The sequence below is a fragment of the Tachyglossus aculeatus genome, chromosome 10, assembly GCF_015852505.1.
Source record: "Tachyglossus aculeatus isolate mTacAcu1 chromosome 10, mTacAcu1.pri, whole genome shotgun sequence".
Taxonomy (NCBI): domain Eukaryota; kingdom Metazoa; phylum Chordata; class Mammalia; order Monotremata; family Tachyglossidae; genus Tachyglossus; species Tachyglossus aculeatus.
The window spans coordinates 58,131,359-58,144,631 of NC_052075.1; the positions used below are offsets into that span (position 1 = coordinate 58,131,359).

At 53.5% G+C, this 13,273-nt stretch overlaps 1 protein-coding gene across 3 annotated transcripts; it reads left to right on the forward strand.

Annotated features, from left to right (window-relative positions):
* Positions 1–388: 388 nt before the first annotated feature.
* Positions 389–11,205, forward strand: HNRNPA1 (heterogeneous nuclear ribonucleoprotein A1). 3 transcript variants are annotated; one of them, XR_005452542.1, is made up of 12 exons: positions 389–495; positions 5,674–5,790; positions 7,028–7,174; positions 7,289–7,499; positions 7,600–7,692; positions 7,778–7,870; positions 7,992–8,066; positions 8,204–8,371; positions 8,601–8,759; positions 8,865–8,931; positions 10,903–10,977; positions 11,083–11,205. XR_005452542.1 is itself a non-coding variant. In XM_038752900.1 (11 exons), the coding sequence occupies exons 1-10, from the start codon at positions 481–483 to the stop codon at positions 8,918–8,920; spliced, it is 1,134 nt and encodes a 377-aa protein (XP_038608828.1). In that variant the 5' UTR covers positions 389–480; the 3' UTR covers positions 8,921–8,931; positions 9,244–9,625. The 3 variants fall into 3 exon arrangements, 2 of the variants coding, with proteins under 2 accessions (XP_038608828.1, XP_038608829.1); XM_038752900.1 differs by lacking the exons at positions 10,903–10,977; positions 11,083–11,205 and adding an exon at positions 9,244–9,625; XM_038752901.1 differs by lacking the exons at positions 8,204–8,371; positions 10,903–10,977; positions 11,083–11,205 and adding an exon at positions 9,244–9,625.
* Positions 11,206–13,273: the final 2,068 nt, after the last annotated feature.

Below are 13,273 nucleotides of genomic sequence, written 5' to 3' on the forward strand. Positions count from 1 at the left end.
AAGCTGTTCAACACCCCCCCACACCAGTAGTAGCCCCCCAAAATCCCAATTCTCAGCCTCCCTCGTATTTTCCCGAATAGGGCGAATGCCCTCATGCTGCAAGTTTAATTTGATTGAGCAAATGAAAGAGCGCGGAGGGATGGGGGGGGTCGTTCGAGATGATCGACGGGGATCCGAACCAATCACCGACGGGCTTTCCGGGCGAGCCAATCGTCGCTAGGTGAACAGCGCTCCTTCACGTAGGCCGTCCCGACGGGCTGCGGCGGGGGGGAGCGAAGGCCGCGCCGACCAATAGGAAAGGGGGGGACGAGCCGCCAGCCAATGGCGGCGCGGCGCCGGGGGGGCGGGTCTACCAATGCCTGACGCGAGGAGGCGGGATTATAAGCGCGCTGCCGGAGTGGGGAGGCCGATCTCCGCCGAGGGCCGTCCTTTTCTGCGCTCGCCGCCGACGCGAAGACATCGCCCCGAGGCGCGGCCATCATGTCGAAGTCTGAGGTGAGTGGCGGCGCGGCCGTCGAAGCCGTTCTCCTCACGGTTCGCCCCCGCCGGCCCGCGCGGGACCCCCGGGCCGGATCGCCCGTCGCTCGGCCGGCTCGGCGGCTCGAAGGCCCCCCGGTCTCCCGCGTTGCCGGGCCGCCATTTTGTCTGCTCCGCCGCCATGAGGCCGCGCCGACCCCCCTCATCCCTCCCTCATCCTTCCCCTCCCTCATCCTTCCATCAAAACGTTGGAATTGCGTTTTGATCCCGACATGGCGTGGAGCGTTTTTCCCTCAGTCCCCCCCCGGGATCCGGCCGACAGAGCCGGGCCTCCCGCCTTCGAATTCGCCTTTATTCTCTCGGTGCGGCTTTGCGCATGCGCAGCAGGCCCCCCCCCCCCAAGGGGTGAGGCAGGTTACTTCTAATAATAATAATGATGGCGTTTATTAAGCGCTTATTATGTGCAAAGCGCCGTTCTAAGCGCTGGGGAGGTTACAAGGTGATCAGGTTGTCCCACCTGGGGGCTCGCAGTCTTCACCCCCATTTTACAGATGAGGTAACTGAGGCCCTTCGAATTCGCCTTTATTCTCTAGGTGCGGCTTTGCGCATGCGCAGCAGGGACCCCCCCCACCCCAAAAGGGGTGAGGCAGGTTACTTCTAATAATAATATAATGGTAATGATGGCGTTTATTAAGCGCTTACTATGTGCAAAGCACCGTTCTAAGCGCTGGGGAGGTAACAAGGTGATCAGGTTGTCCCACCTGGGGGCTCGCAGTCTTCATCCCCATTTTACAGATGAGGTAACTGAGGCCCTTCGAATTCGCCTTTATTCTCTAGGTGCGGGTTTGCGCATGCGCATCAGTGACCGGGACCCCCACCCCAAAGGGGTGAGGCAGGTTACTTCTAATAATAATATAATGGTAATGATGGCGTTTATTAAGCGCTTACTATGTGCCAAGCACTGTTCTAAGCGCTGGGGAGGTTACAAGGTGATCAGGTTGTCCCACCCGGGGGCTCGCAGTCTTCACCCCCATTTTACAGATGAGGTAACTGAGGCCCTTCGAATTCGCCTTTATTCTCTAGGTGCGGCTTTGCGCATGCGCAGCAGGGACCCCCCCCCCACCAAGGGGTGAGGCAGGTTACTTCTAATTATAATATAATAATGATGGCGTTTATTAAGCGCTTACTATGTGCCAAGCACTGTTCTAAGCGCTGGAGAGGTTACGAGGTGATCAGGTTGTCCCACGGGGGGCTCGCAGTCTTCATCCCCATTTTCCGGATGAGGGAACTGAGGCCCGGAGAAGTGAAGTGACTTGCCCAAAGTCACCCAGCGGACAAGTGGCGGGGCCGGGATTTGAACCCATGACCTCTGACTCCAGAGCCCGCGCTCGTTCCGTTGAGCCATGCTGCTCCTCCTAATCAATCAATCGTATTTATTGAGCGCTTACTGCGTGCGGAGCGCTGGACTAGGCGCTTGGGAAGTGCAAGTTGGCAATATACGCCCGCCCTTCTTTATATCATCGTCAATCGTATTTATTGAGCGCTTACTACGTGCAGAGCACTGTACTAAGCGCTTGGGAAGTACAAATTGGCAACATATAGAGACAGTCCCTACCCAACATTGGGCTTACAGTCTAAAAAGGCTCTCAGTCTAAAAGACGGTATTATCATCATCATCATCATCAATCGTATTTATTGAGCGCTTACTACGTGCGGAGGACTGTACTAAGCGCTTGGGAAGTACAAATTGGCAACATATAGAGACAGTCCCTACCCAACATTGGGCTCACAGTCTAAAAGACGATGTTATATTATACGATAATATACGGTATTATATTATATATTATATGTATATATTATGCGATAATTATATATATTAGATGATCACTCTCCCCAACTTCAGAGACTTATCAAAACCACATCTCCTCTAAGAGGCCTTCCCTGCCCAATCCCTCATTTCCTCGTTTCCCACCCCCTTGGGTTGAGGCGGGTTACTTCTGATCAATCAATCAATCGCATTTATTGAGCGCTTACTGTGTGCAGAGCACTGGACTAAGCGCTTGGGCAGTACAAGTTGGCAACATTTAGAGAACAGTCCCTACCATTATTATCTAATGATAGTAATGTCGTTTATTAAGCGCTTACTATATGGAAAGCACTGCTTTGCGCGCTGGGGGGTGGCATTTATTATTCATTCATTCATTCAATCGTATTTATTGAGCGCTTACTGTGCAGAGCGCTGTACTAAGCGCTTGGGACTTAATTTTACTTTTACATATCTATTATATTTTATTTTGTTATTATTTTGCTTGTACAAATCTATTGTATTTTATTTTGTTAATATGTTTGATTTTGTTTTCCGTCTCCCCCTTCTAGACTGTGAGCCCACTGTTGGGTAGGGACCGTCTCTATATGTTGCCAACTTGTACTTCCCAATCAATCAATCGTATTTATTGCGCGCTTACTGTGTGCAGAGCACTACTGAGCGCTTGGGAAGTACAAGTTGGCAACATTTCATTCATTAATTAAATCGTATTTATTGAGCGCTTACTGTGTGCAGAGCACTGCTAAGCGCTTGGGAAGTACAGGTTGGCAACATTTCATTAGTTCATTCAGTCGTATTTATTGAGCGTTTACTGTGTGCAGAGCACTGTACTAAGCGCTTGGGAAGTACAAGTTGGCAACATTTCATTCAAGCGTATTTATTGAGCGCTTACTGTGTGCAGAGTACTACTAAGCGTTTGGGAAGTACAAGCTGGCAACATTTCATTCATTCATTCAATCGTATTGAGCGCTTACTGTGTGTAAGCGCTTGGGAAGTACAAGTTGGCAATATTTCATTCGTTCATTCATTCAGTCGTATTGAGCGCTTACTTTGTGCAGAGCACTGTACTAAGCGCTTGGGAAGTCCAAGTTGGCAACATATAGAGACGGTCCCTACCCAACAGTGGGCTCACAGTCTGGAAGGGGGAGACAGAGAACAAAACATATTAACAAAATGAAATAAGTAGAATAAATGTGTACAAATAAGATAGAGTAATAAATGCTTACAAACATATGTACAGGTGCTGTGGGGAGGGGACGGAGGTAAGGTGGGGGTTGGGGAGGGGGTGGAGGGGGAGAGGAAGAGGAAGGGGGGGGCTCAGTGTGGGAAGGCCTCCTGGAGGAGGTGAGCTCTCAGTGGGGCCTTGAAGGGAGGAAGAGAGCTAGCTTGGCGGATGGGCGGAGGGAGGGCATTCCAGGCCAGGGGGAATAGCGCTTACTATATGCAAAGCATTGTTCTAAGCGCTGGGGAGGCTACAGTAATAATGATGGCATTTATTAAGCGCTTACTAAGTGCAAAGCACTGGTCCAAGCGCTGGGGAGGTTATAATAATAGTGGCGGCATTTATTAAGCGCTTACTATACGCAAAGCACTGTTCCAAGCGCTGGGGAGGTTATTATAATAATAATGGCGGCATTTATTAAGCACTTACTAAATGCAAAGCACTGTTCCAAGCGTTGGGGAGATTATAATAATAATGGCATCATTTATTAAGCGCTTACTATATGCAAAGCACTGGGGAGGTTACAGTAATAATGATGGCATTTATTAAGCTCTTACTAAATGCAAAGCACTGTTCTAGGCGCTGGGGAGGTTATAATGATGCTGGCAGCATTTATTAAGCGCTTACTATATGCAAAGCACTGTTCCAAGCGCTGGGGAGGTTGCATCAATAATGATGGTATTTATGAAACGCTTACTACGTGCAAAGCACTGTTCTAAGTGCTGGGGAGGTTACAATAATGGTGGTATTTGTTAAGCGCTTACTGTGTGCAAAGCACTGTTCCAAGCGCTGGGGAGGTTACAAGGTAATCAGGTTGCCCCATGGCGGGGGGGGGGGCTCACAGTCTTCATCCCCATTTTACAGATGAGGTCACTGAGGCCCAGAGAAGTGAAGTGACTTGCCCGAAGTCACACAGCCGACAATTGGTGGAGTCGGGATTTGAACCCATGACCTCTGGCTCCAAAGCCCGGGCTCTTTCCACTGAGCCACTAATGCTGGTATTCGTTCAGTGCTTAAGATGTTCTCGGCACTGTTCTAAGATACAAGCGAAGTCAGGTTATCCCCCATCCCAGGCTTCATCCCCGTTTTACAGATGAGGTCACTGAGGCCCAGAGAATAATAATGATAATAGTGGTATTTGTAAAGCGCTTACTATGTGTGAAGCACTGTTTTAAGCGCTGGGGGGGATACAAGGTGATCAGGTTGCCCCACATGGGGCTCACGGTCTTCATCCCCATTTTACACATGAGGGGACTGAGGCACAGGGAAGTGAAGTGACTTGCCCGAGGTCTGACTCCCAAACCCGGGCTCTTTCCACCAAGCCACGGTGCTGGACTGAGCCCGTTGGTGGGCAGGGACCGTATCTATATGTTGCTGATTTGTACTTCCCAAGTGCTTAGTACAGTGCTCTGCACACAGTAAGTGCTTAATAAATACAACTGAATGAATGAATGAATACTGCTGGCTCCTCGATGCTTAATGTCGGTTGGGATTGCTCAACCTCCTGCGGTGGAATTCCCGCCGAAACGACCACGTGGGACAGAAGTGGAGTGCCTCCCGGGAATAGTAATAAAAATAATGGTATTTGTTAAGCGCTTACTATGTGCCAAGCACTGTTCTAAGCGCCGCCCAGAGCCACACAGCAGACAAGTGGCTGAGCCGAGATTAAAACCCATGGCTTCCAAGCCCGTGTTCTTTGCACTGAGCCGCGCTGAGTGGGAAGAGAGAAGCAGTGTGGCCTAGTGGTTAGGGCATGGGCCTCAAGAGTCAGAGGACCTGCGTTCTCATCCTGGCTTTGCTGTGTGACCTTGAGCAAGTCAGTTCAATTCTGGACCTCAGTTATTCATTTAATCATATTTATTGAGTGCTTGCTGTGTGCAGAGCACTTCGCTTAGCGCTTAGAAAGTACAATTCGGCAATAGACGGTCCCTACCCAACAACGGGCTCACAGCTCTAAGCCGTCTCATTTTGAATGGGGTTTAGCTTAAGATCGAGTGGGACGGGGACGGTATCCAACCCGAACTAGCTCGTATCCACATCGGTGCTCCGTACAGCGCCGGGACTATAGTAAGCCTTTAGTTTAAAAAAAAAAAAAGGCAGGAAAGTTGAATCTGGCCGTGATCCCAGCTCACTCCTCTTTCCCCTGCAGTCCCCCAAGGAGCCCGAGCAGCTGCGGAAGCTGTTCATCGGAGGGCTGAGCTTCGAGACGACGGACGAGAGCCTGAGGAGCCATTTCGAGCAATGGGGCACGCTCACCGACTGCGTGGTAAGTCTCCAGCGTGGCCGGGGCCCTGGAGTCCAGGGGTGTAGAGTGGGTGGTTTGTGTTCTGCACAGTAGGCTGCGGGTCGTGTTGACGTGGTGCTGAGCATCACGCTAAGGATAACGCGAACACATCTAGCTCCTTCCACTTGCAAGGAGCTCTCTAGCTGTGTGCACACTTCACCCGTAGGAGTTTTTTTCCGATATGGAAGCTAATACGTACTTGGAATACTGGTATCCAACGTTTTCCGATGTGGAAGCTAATACGTACTTGGAATACCGGTATCCAACATTTGCAGTGTGCTGTCTCCAAGCAAAAACAGGGTTTGGCACAGCAAGCATCATGTGAAGTGGCAAGGTGTAGAACAAGGATCAATCAATGGTATTGAATGCTTACTGTTCAGAACGCTTTGCCAAGAGACGGTAGGGGCCGTCTCTATATGTTGCCAACTTGTACTTCCCAAGCACTTAGTACATCATCATCATCATCAATCGTATTTATTGAGCGCTTACTGTGTGCAGAGCACTGTACTAAGTACAGTGCTCTGCACACAGTAAGCGCTCAATAGATACGATTGAATGAGTGAAGTGCTTGGGAAAGTACGATAGAACAGTTGGTGGGCAGGTCCCCTGCCCACAGCGAACTTACAGTCTAGAAGGCAAGACAGATGTGGGTGTAATGGTCAGGACGCTGGGTCCCATATTGTACTCCACCCAGATGGCCACTCAGTCGGTCATATATGGGTGTGAGGCAGATAGCTGTTGGGGTCTATAAGATTACATCAACTACCCCACATGGGATTCAGAATTCACATTATCCACTTGGTAGAGAGGGTTTGACCAGGGCCACACGGTAGGCATGGAGACAAAAAGGTTTAAAAACCTGAACCTGCCTGCCGCCAGTCAGAAAGACCTGGATTCTGATCCCTGCTTCACCAGTTTTCACCTGGGCGGCCTTGGGCAAGTCACCTCATTATTGTGCCCATTACCTCATCTGTGAAACGGGACTGAAGCCCCAAGTGGGAGAGGGACCATGTCCAGCCTGAACATATCTACCCCAGCTTAGAACGGCGCTTGACACATAGTAAGCGCTTAACAAATACCATCTTTCGCACTAACCCCCCCATAACTAACCTGCGGGAAGGACCGGGACTGACTTTGATTTCCTGGGCCAGGAAGGAGAGGGTGAAGCTCGCGCCCCTTCCCTACATTCCCAAGCTGAAGCGTCCTGTATTTTCTCCAGGTGATGCGGGACCCCAACACAAAGCGCTCCCGGGGTTTCGGGTTCGTCACCTACGCCACGGTGGAGGAGGTGGACGCAGCCATGAACGCGAGGCCTCATAAGGTCGACGGCAGAGTGGTCGAGCCCAAGAGGGCCGTTTCGAGAGAGGTAAGACCACCCCCCCATCCCGGTCACCCACGTTTCCTTCCGCGTGATCCCAGTTGTTCAATCTTCTTGCACCTCAGCTTCCATTTCTAAACACGACTGGTTTCTCCCATCCAGGACTCTCAGCGGCCAGGTGCCCACCTGACAGTGAAGAAGATCTTCGTGGGGGGCATCAAGGAGGACACGGAGGAACACCACCTGCGTGACTATTTTGAGCAGTACGGCAAGATCGAGGTGATTGAGATCATGACGGACCGTGGCAGCGGGAAGAAGAGGGGCTTCGCTTTCGTCACCTTCGATGACCACGATTCCGTGGACAAGATTGTCAGTAAGTATCTTGTGGAGGGGGCCGCGGTCCTGCTGGGCAGGATGGGTGATGCTCTGGCGTGAAATAACACAACTCCCTACCCTTGTGCTTCTCTCACCAGTCCAGAAATACCACACCGTCAACGGGCACAACTGTGAAGTGCGGAAAGCCCTGTCCAAGCAGGAGATGGCCAGCGCGTCGTCCAGCCAGAGGGGTGAGCTTGACAAGATGCCCGGGGGGGAGGGGGAGGTTGCCCGCGTCCCTGGTCCCTTGGCTATAACTTGCCTCTCGCCCACCAGGTCGCAGCGGTTCGGGGAACTTCGGAGGCGGCCGCGGTGGCGGCTTTGGGGGAAACGATAACTTCGGCCGTGGCGGGAACTTCAGCGGACGAGGTGAGTGTCCGGGAGGGGGTGGGCCGCCGGATGCCCTCCGGAAGAACGGAGCCGGGAAGTACCGGCGGACGGATGGGTCCGGGCCCTCCTGACGTCCCCGCTCCCATTCTTCCCTTCGCAGGTGGTTTTGGAGGCAGCCGAGGTGGCGGCGGATACGGTGGCAGCGGGGACGGCTACAATGGCTTCGGCAATGACGGTAAGGGTCTCGCCCGGGGAGGCGGGTGGGCGCTAGAGCAGGCCTGGTAGAAGCCGCGCCAGGGTCCGCGCCCGCTGGGGCGGGGGGTCCCCGCGTGCGTCCTGTCTCCCTGAGAGAAGACTCCTACTCTCCTGTAGGTGGCTATGGAGGCGGCGGCCCTGGCTACTCTGGAGGAAGCAGAGGCTATGGAAGTGGTGGACAGGGTTATGGCAACCAGGGCAGTGGCTATGGCGGGAGTGGCAGCTATGACAGCTATAACAACGGCGGCGGAGGTGGCGGCGGCGGCGGCTTTGGCGGTGGGAGTGGTAGGTATCTCCCCCGGGGCGCGCCGCGGCCCCCCCACCACCCGGCTTCACGCTGGGGCCGCCTCCTGCCCCCCTCCCGCCTCGGGGCGCAGGCCTGAGCAGAGGGGTGGGGCCTTAGGCAGGGGGCTCACTGGACGGCGGCGGGGAGAGATCCGGGGGGACCCCCCCACCGCAGGCTTGAGCTGGTCTGACCGGGCGGCCGCCCCCTCCTCTTCTCTCTCTCTTCCAGGAGGCAATTTCGGTGGCAGCGGCAGCTACAACGACTTCGGCAGCTACAACAACCAATCCTCCAACTTTGGGCCCATGAAGGGCGGGAACTTTGGGGGCCGGAGCTCCGGCCCCTATGGCGGCGGGGGTGGCCAGTACTTTGCCAAACCCCGGAACCAAGGTACGGAAGCGGGGGCCCGAGGGGGGCCGACCCGTGGACGGCAGCAGCCCGAGTGGGGGGAGAGACCGCCCAAGCGTCCCGCTGACCACCGACCTCTCCCCGCAGGCGGCTACGGCGGCTCCAGCAGCAGCAGCAGCTACGGCAGTGGCCGGAGGTTCTAACTGCCCCCCAGGTAAATTGTTTTAAATTGACCGCCATCCCTTCTCCCCTCACGCACCCCCCCCCCCCCAGAAAACTTCCCCTCCCCTCCCCCGAGAGCCCAGTAACACTAACGTAGCCGAGCAGCGCAACCTAGTTTTAAAATAAGCCTAAAACCGTTGCAGTAAAAAACAAAAAACTTGTGGATGTTAAAAAAAAAAAAAAAACAAAAAACGCTTGAACGCCCACATCGGCCACGAGCCGCGGGCGCGAATTTGTCGGATTGTAGCTTTGAGTCTTAATGAGATTAACGAGATTAACACCTTTATTCCATATTGTTCAACAGGAAACAAAGCTTAGCAGGAGAGGAGAGCCAGAGAAGGAAGTGACAGGGAAGCTACAGGTTACCACAGATTTGGGAACTCAGCCAGCCAAGCACAGGTGGTGACAGGGCAGTTCCGCTACCAGAAGACATGTTTTAGACAAATACTTTCTGTGTATGGGCAAAAAAAAAAAAAAAAAAAAAACCACCAACCACGAGGACTGTATTTGTGACGAATTGTATAACAGGTTATTTTAGTTTCTGTTCTGTGGGAGTGTAAAAGCCTTCCAACAAGGGTTTTAATGTAGATTATTATTATTATTTTTTTTTTTTTTGCACCCATGCTGTTGATTGCTAACTGTAATAGTCTGATCATGACGCTGAATAAATGTGTCTTTTTTTTAAATGTGCTGTGTAAGTTAGTCTCCTCAGAAGCCACCCCGGTCCCTGGCCGGTCACCCATGGTCCCCTTCCCCCCGCCCCTTACCCCAACCAGTGCCCAAGGTGGGCCAACACGATTTCTTCTGGCCTAGGGTCAGCCGGCCCGGAAGAAATCCGCTTGTGGCCAGCTAGCTCTCCCATCCTGATTGGGCTTAGACTGGAATCCCGAACCTTTCCCCCCCCCATTCCTTACCACCTCCAGGTTTGGCCTTCAGGGCCCGTCGAGGCTAGAGACCTCCCTCGCCACTTTCCCAGTGCCCCTCTTCCCTAAGCCTGGCAGCATTCCTGGAGTAGTGAATCTAGTTATCCCCTTCCGACCCCCGTCTGTGACCCCCCTAAATCTCCCGGGTGGCTGTCTCCAGCCTCCGAGCCCTAACCCGAACCGTACGGTCGGTTGCCACCGCCCACCTCCCCCTGACAAACGGTAGGGCAGAGAGATCCGGCTGTGAGCCAGCATGCTGTAAGCGCTATCCTCCATCCTGTGCACGCTAACCCAATTTTGTGGAAGATGTTTGGGGGGCGGAGGGGACGGGGAGGTGGGTGGGAGGGGGGTGTGGGGCAGGGATGGCCGGGCGGCGGGCGGCGGCGGCGGGGCGGGGAGGGGGGGGTCTGCCTTGCGAAGCTCGTAGCTCGGGGTGTGCCATCGACCGAGGCCGCAGCGAGTCGTGACAGCTAGCAAGCTTAGCGCAGCGAGGCCGGGCATAGTCCAGAGGAGTCGAGAATCCGCCCGCCCGAGACAGCTAGGAGGGAGAGGAGTTTTCGGTGACCCACCGGAAGGAAGGAGGCAGACGAGGGTTAAGGCCCCCCCCGACTTAGCGCTAGCAGGTTGCCAGAACGAGAGAGGTTTAAGTTCTGTGCTGCTAGGTAAGAACAGATTTTACTTCCTCCGTTGAGTTTGCTACCTGAAATGCCAGCCCTCCCCTCCCTTGCCCTCAGTTTCGCTTGAATTTCGTGGGGCGGAAATTGGGATCCAGCGGCCCGGCCAACTGTACCAGCTCCTAAGAGCCGCCCGGGGGTCTCCCTGGGCTCGTGGCCACCGGGTTCTCCCGCGGGGTGGTCTCCCTTTTCCCTCCTGGGCGGTCGGCACTGGAATCCAAGCCCCATCCCTGAGCAACTGGCATTTCTTTCGATCCCGCTGGTCCGCCGGCCGCCCCCTCCGGGTTGGGACCCCGGGAGGCGGAGGGGGTTTTTGCCCGGGGAGGCGAAGGCGGGCCTGCTGACGCTTCTGTCTCGCTTCTCTAGGAGAGGAGAATCCCGAGTTCGGCTCACCGGCGCGAGAGGTTTTCGCCTGACTCCCCCCCCGAGGGCTTTTCCGACGTACGTGTCCTTGCCTGGGGGGCAGGGGAGGAGAGGATGGGGGCTGCCCGTGGCGGTTTTGGGGGGCCGAAGAGCCCCCAGGTGACAGGTCACCCTCTCCCACAGGCTCGCCTCCGCTGGGGTCCTGCGTCGAAGCTACTCGGACAGCTAAGTGGCTGCTGTGCAGCCTGGTTTTCAGTCGTTCCCGTGCGAATGTGTCTTTTGTAATAAAATGGCTCACGCAAATGATCTCTGGTTCCCTGCCTGTTCCTTAATAATGTGTTCAGCGCTTAGGGGCTGGGGTAGATACAAGCTAATCAGTTTAGACACGGTCCCTGGCCCTAATGGGGCTCACACTCTTAATCCTCTGAGGTAACCGAGTCACAGAAGTGACACGGGTCACAAAGCAGGGCAGAGCTGGGATCAGGACTCAGGTCCTTCTGATTTTCCCCCCTTCTGCCCCCACAGTTGTCCCTGCCTGTTGGCTTTGGCCGGGCCCTCACTAACTGTCGTTAATTCTCTTGCTGAACTGTACTTTCCAAGCGCTCAGTACAGTGCTTTACACTCAAGCACTCAATAAATGCAGTTAAATGAATTAACTGTCAGCCCCTTGCTTATCCTCACCCCAATGTATACATTTAATTTAGGCCAACTGGTTCACCAACCCTGATTCACTACCATTTTATCTACTGTAATCTTTTTAATGGTATTTAAACGCTTACCATTGTGCCAGGCGATTGTTCTGGGGTGGGTACAGGGTAATCACGTGGAACTCAGTCTTTAATCCCCATTTTCCAGAAGAATTTAGGCACAGTGACTTTCCCAAGGTCACACAGCAAAGTGGCAGAACTGGGACTAGAGTCTAAGTTCTGACTCCCATTAGGCCGTGCTGCTTTTCTATAATATTGGGAGACTACAATACAGCACTTAGCCCATATCACCACTTCATCTCACCCAACCATGTAAGATTTTTTTTTTCTCTTCAATCGACCCAGTTGTAGTTGAGGGGCCGGGCAAACAGTAAGTAATCGATAAACACTTATTGATTTGGGTCTCTACACATTTCTGCCTGCTAGACTGCACAATCTCTGGGCAGGGGTGTCCTCTAGCCCAAAGACCTAGTACAATGCCAAGTCCCTTAATATACTGTGACCTTGGACAAGTCACAAGTCTCTGGGCTTTAGTTACCTGTAAAATGGGGATAAGAGGGAGCCCCAAGTGGGACAGGGACTGTTCAACTTGTACCTAGCTAAGCGCTTGAAATGTTCTTGGCCCATCAGTAAACTCTAGCAACTACCGTAATTATTCTCTGCCGTGAATTTTGGTAAAATGGGGATTGACTGAGTTCCGTATGGGACAAGAACTGTGCCTGGAACATAGTAAGCGCTTAACAAATACCACTTTAATGCTTTGCAGAATAAACAGTTAATATGTTCTACAGTTTGGCCGACAAGAGCCCCAGCTCCGCCACTCCCCCGTGGTGACCTTAGATCAAAAACTTGACCCCTTTGCGCTTCAGTTTCCTTGCCAACAATGGGAAGGTCCCTGGGTGCGGAGGGAAGGTAAGGAGCTAATAGTGAAGAATAGAAGAGAAGCAGTGTGGCTCAGTGGAAAAGAGCCCGGGCTTTGGAGTCAGAGGTCATGGGTTCAAATCCCAGCTCCACCACGTGTCAGCTGTGTGAATTTGGGCAAGTCAACTTTGGGCCTCAGTTCCCTCATCTGCAAAATGGGGATGAAGACTGTGAGCCCCCCGTGGGACAACCTGATCACCTTGTAACCCCCCCAGCGCTTCGAACTGCTTTTAGACTGTGAGCCCACTTGGGTAGGGACCGTCTCCATATGTTGCCAACTTGTACTTCCCAAGCGCTTATTAGTCCAGTGCTCTGCACACAGTTAGCGCTCAATAAATACGATTGATGATGATGATTGATGATAGTAAGCGCTTAATAAACGCCATTATTATTATTAGTTGGACAACCCAATTATCGTGCATGAGGAAACACTTCACAAATCACCAAGTGATTAGTACGGTGCTTTGCGCGCAATAAGCGCTCGAATTACGGTGGAGTGAACGAATGATTAATGAGCGGAGAGTGATTTCAGTGCGTGTTTTACTGCCGAAGCCTGACTGTGCCACACAACCACGCGCCGAACACAGCCGGCCCGGCGGCTCCCGCTCCGGTGTTGTCGCTCGGTGCCCGCCGACCGACCCCTCGGTCGGTCCCCCCGGGGACGCGGGTGATCCCGGCTCTCAGTCCGTTTGGCCGGGGGGCGCGGATGCCCCCGATGCCGGGCGGTCCCCGGACGTGGTCCCCTC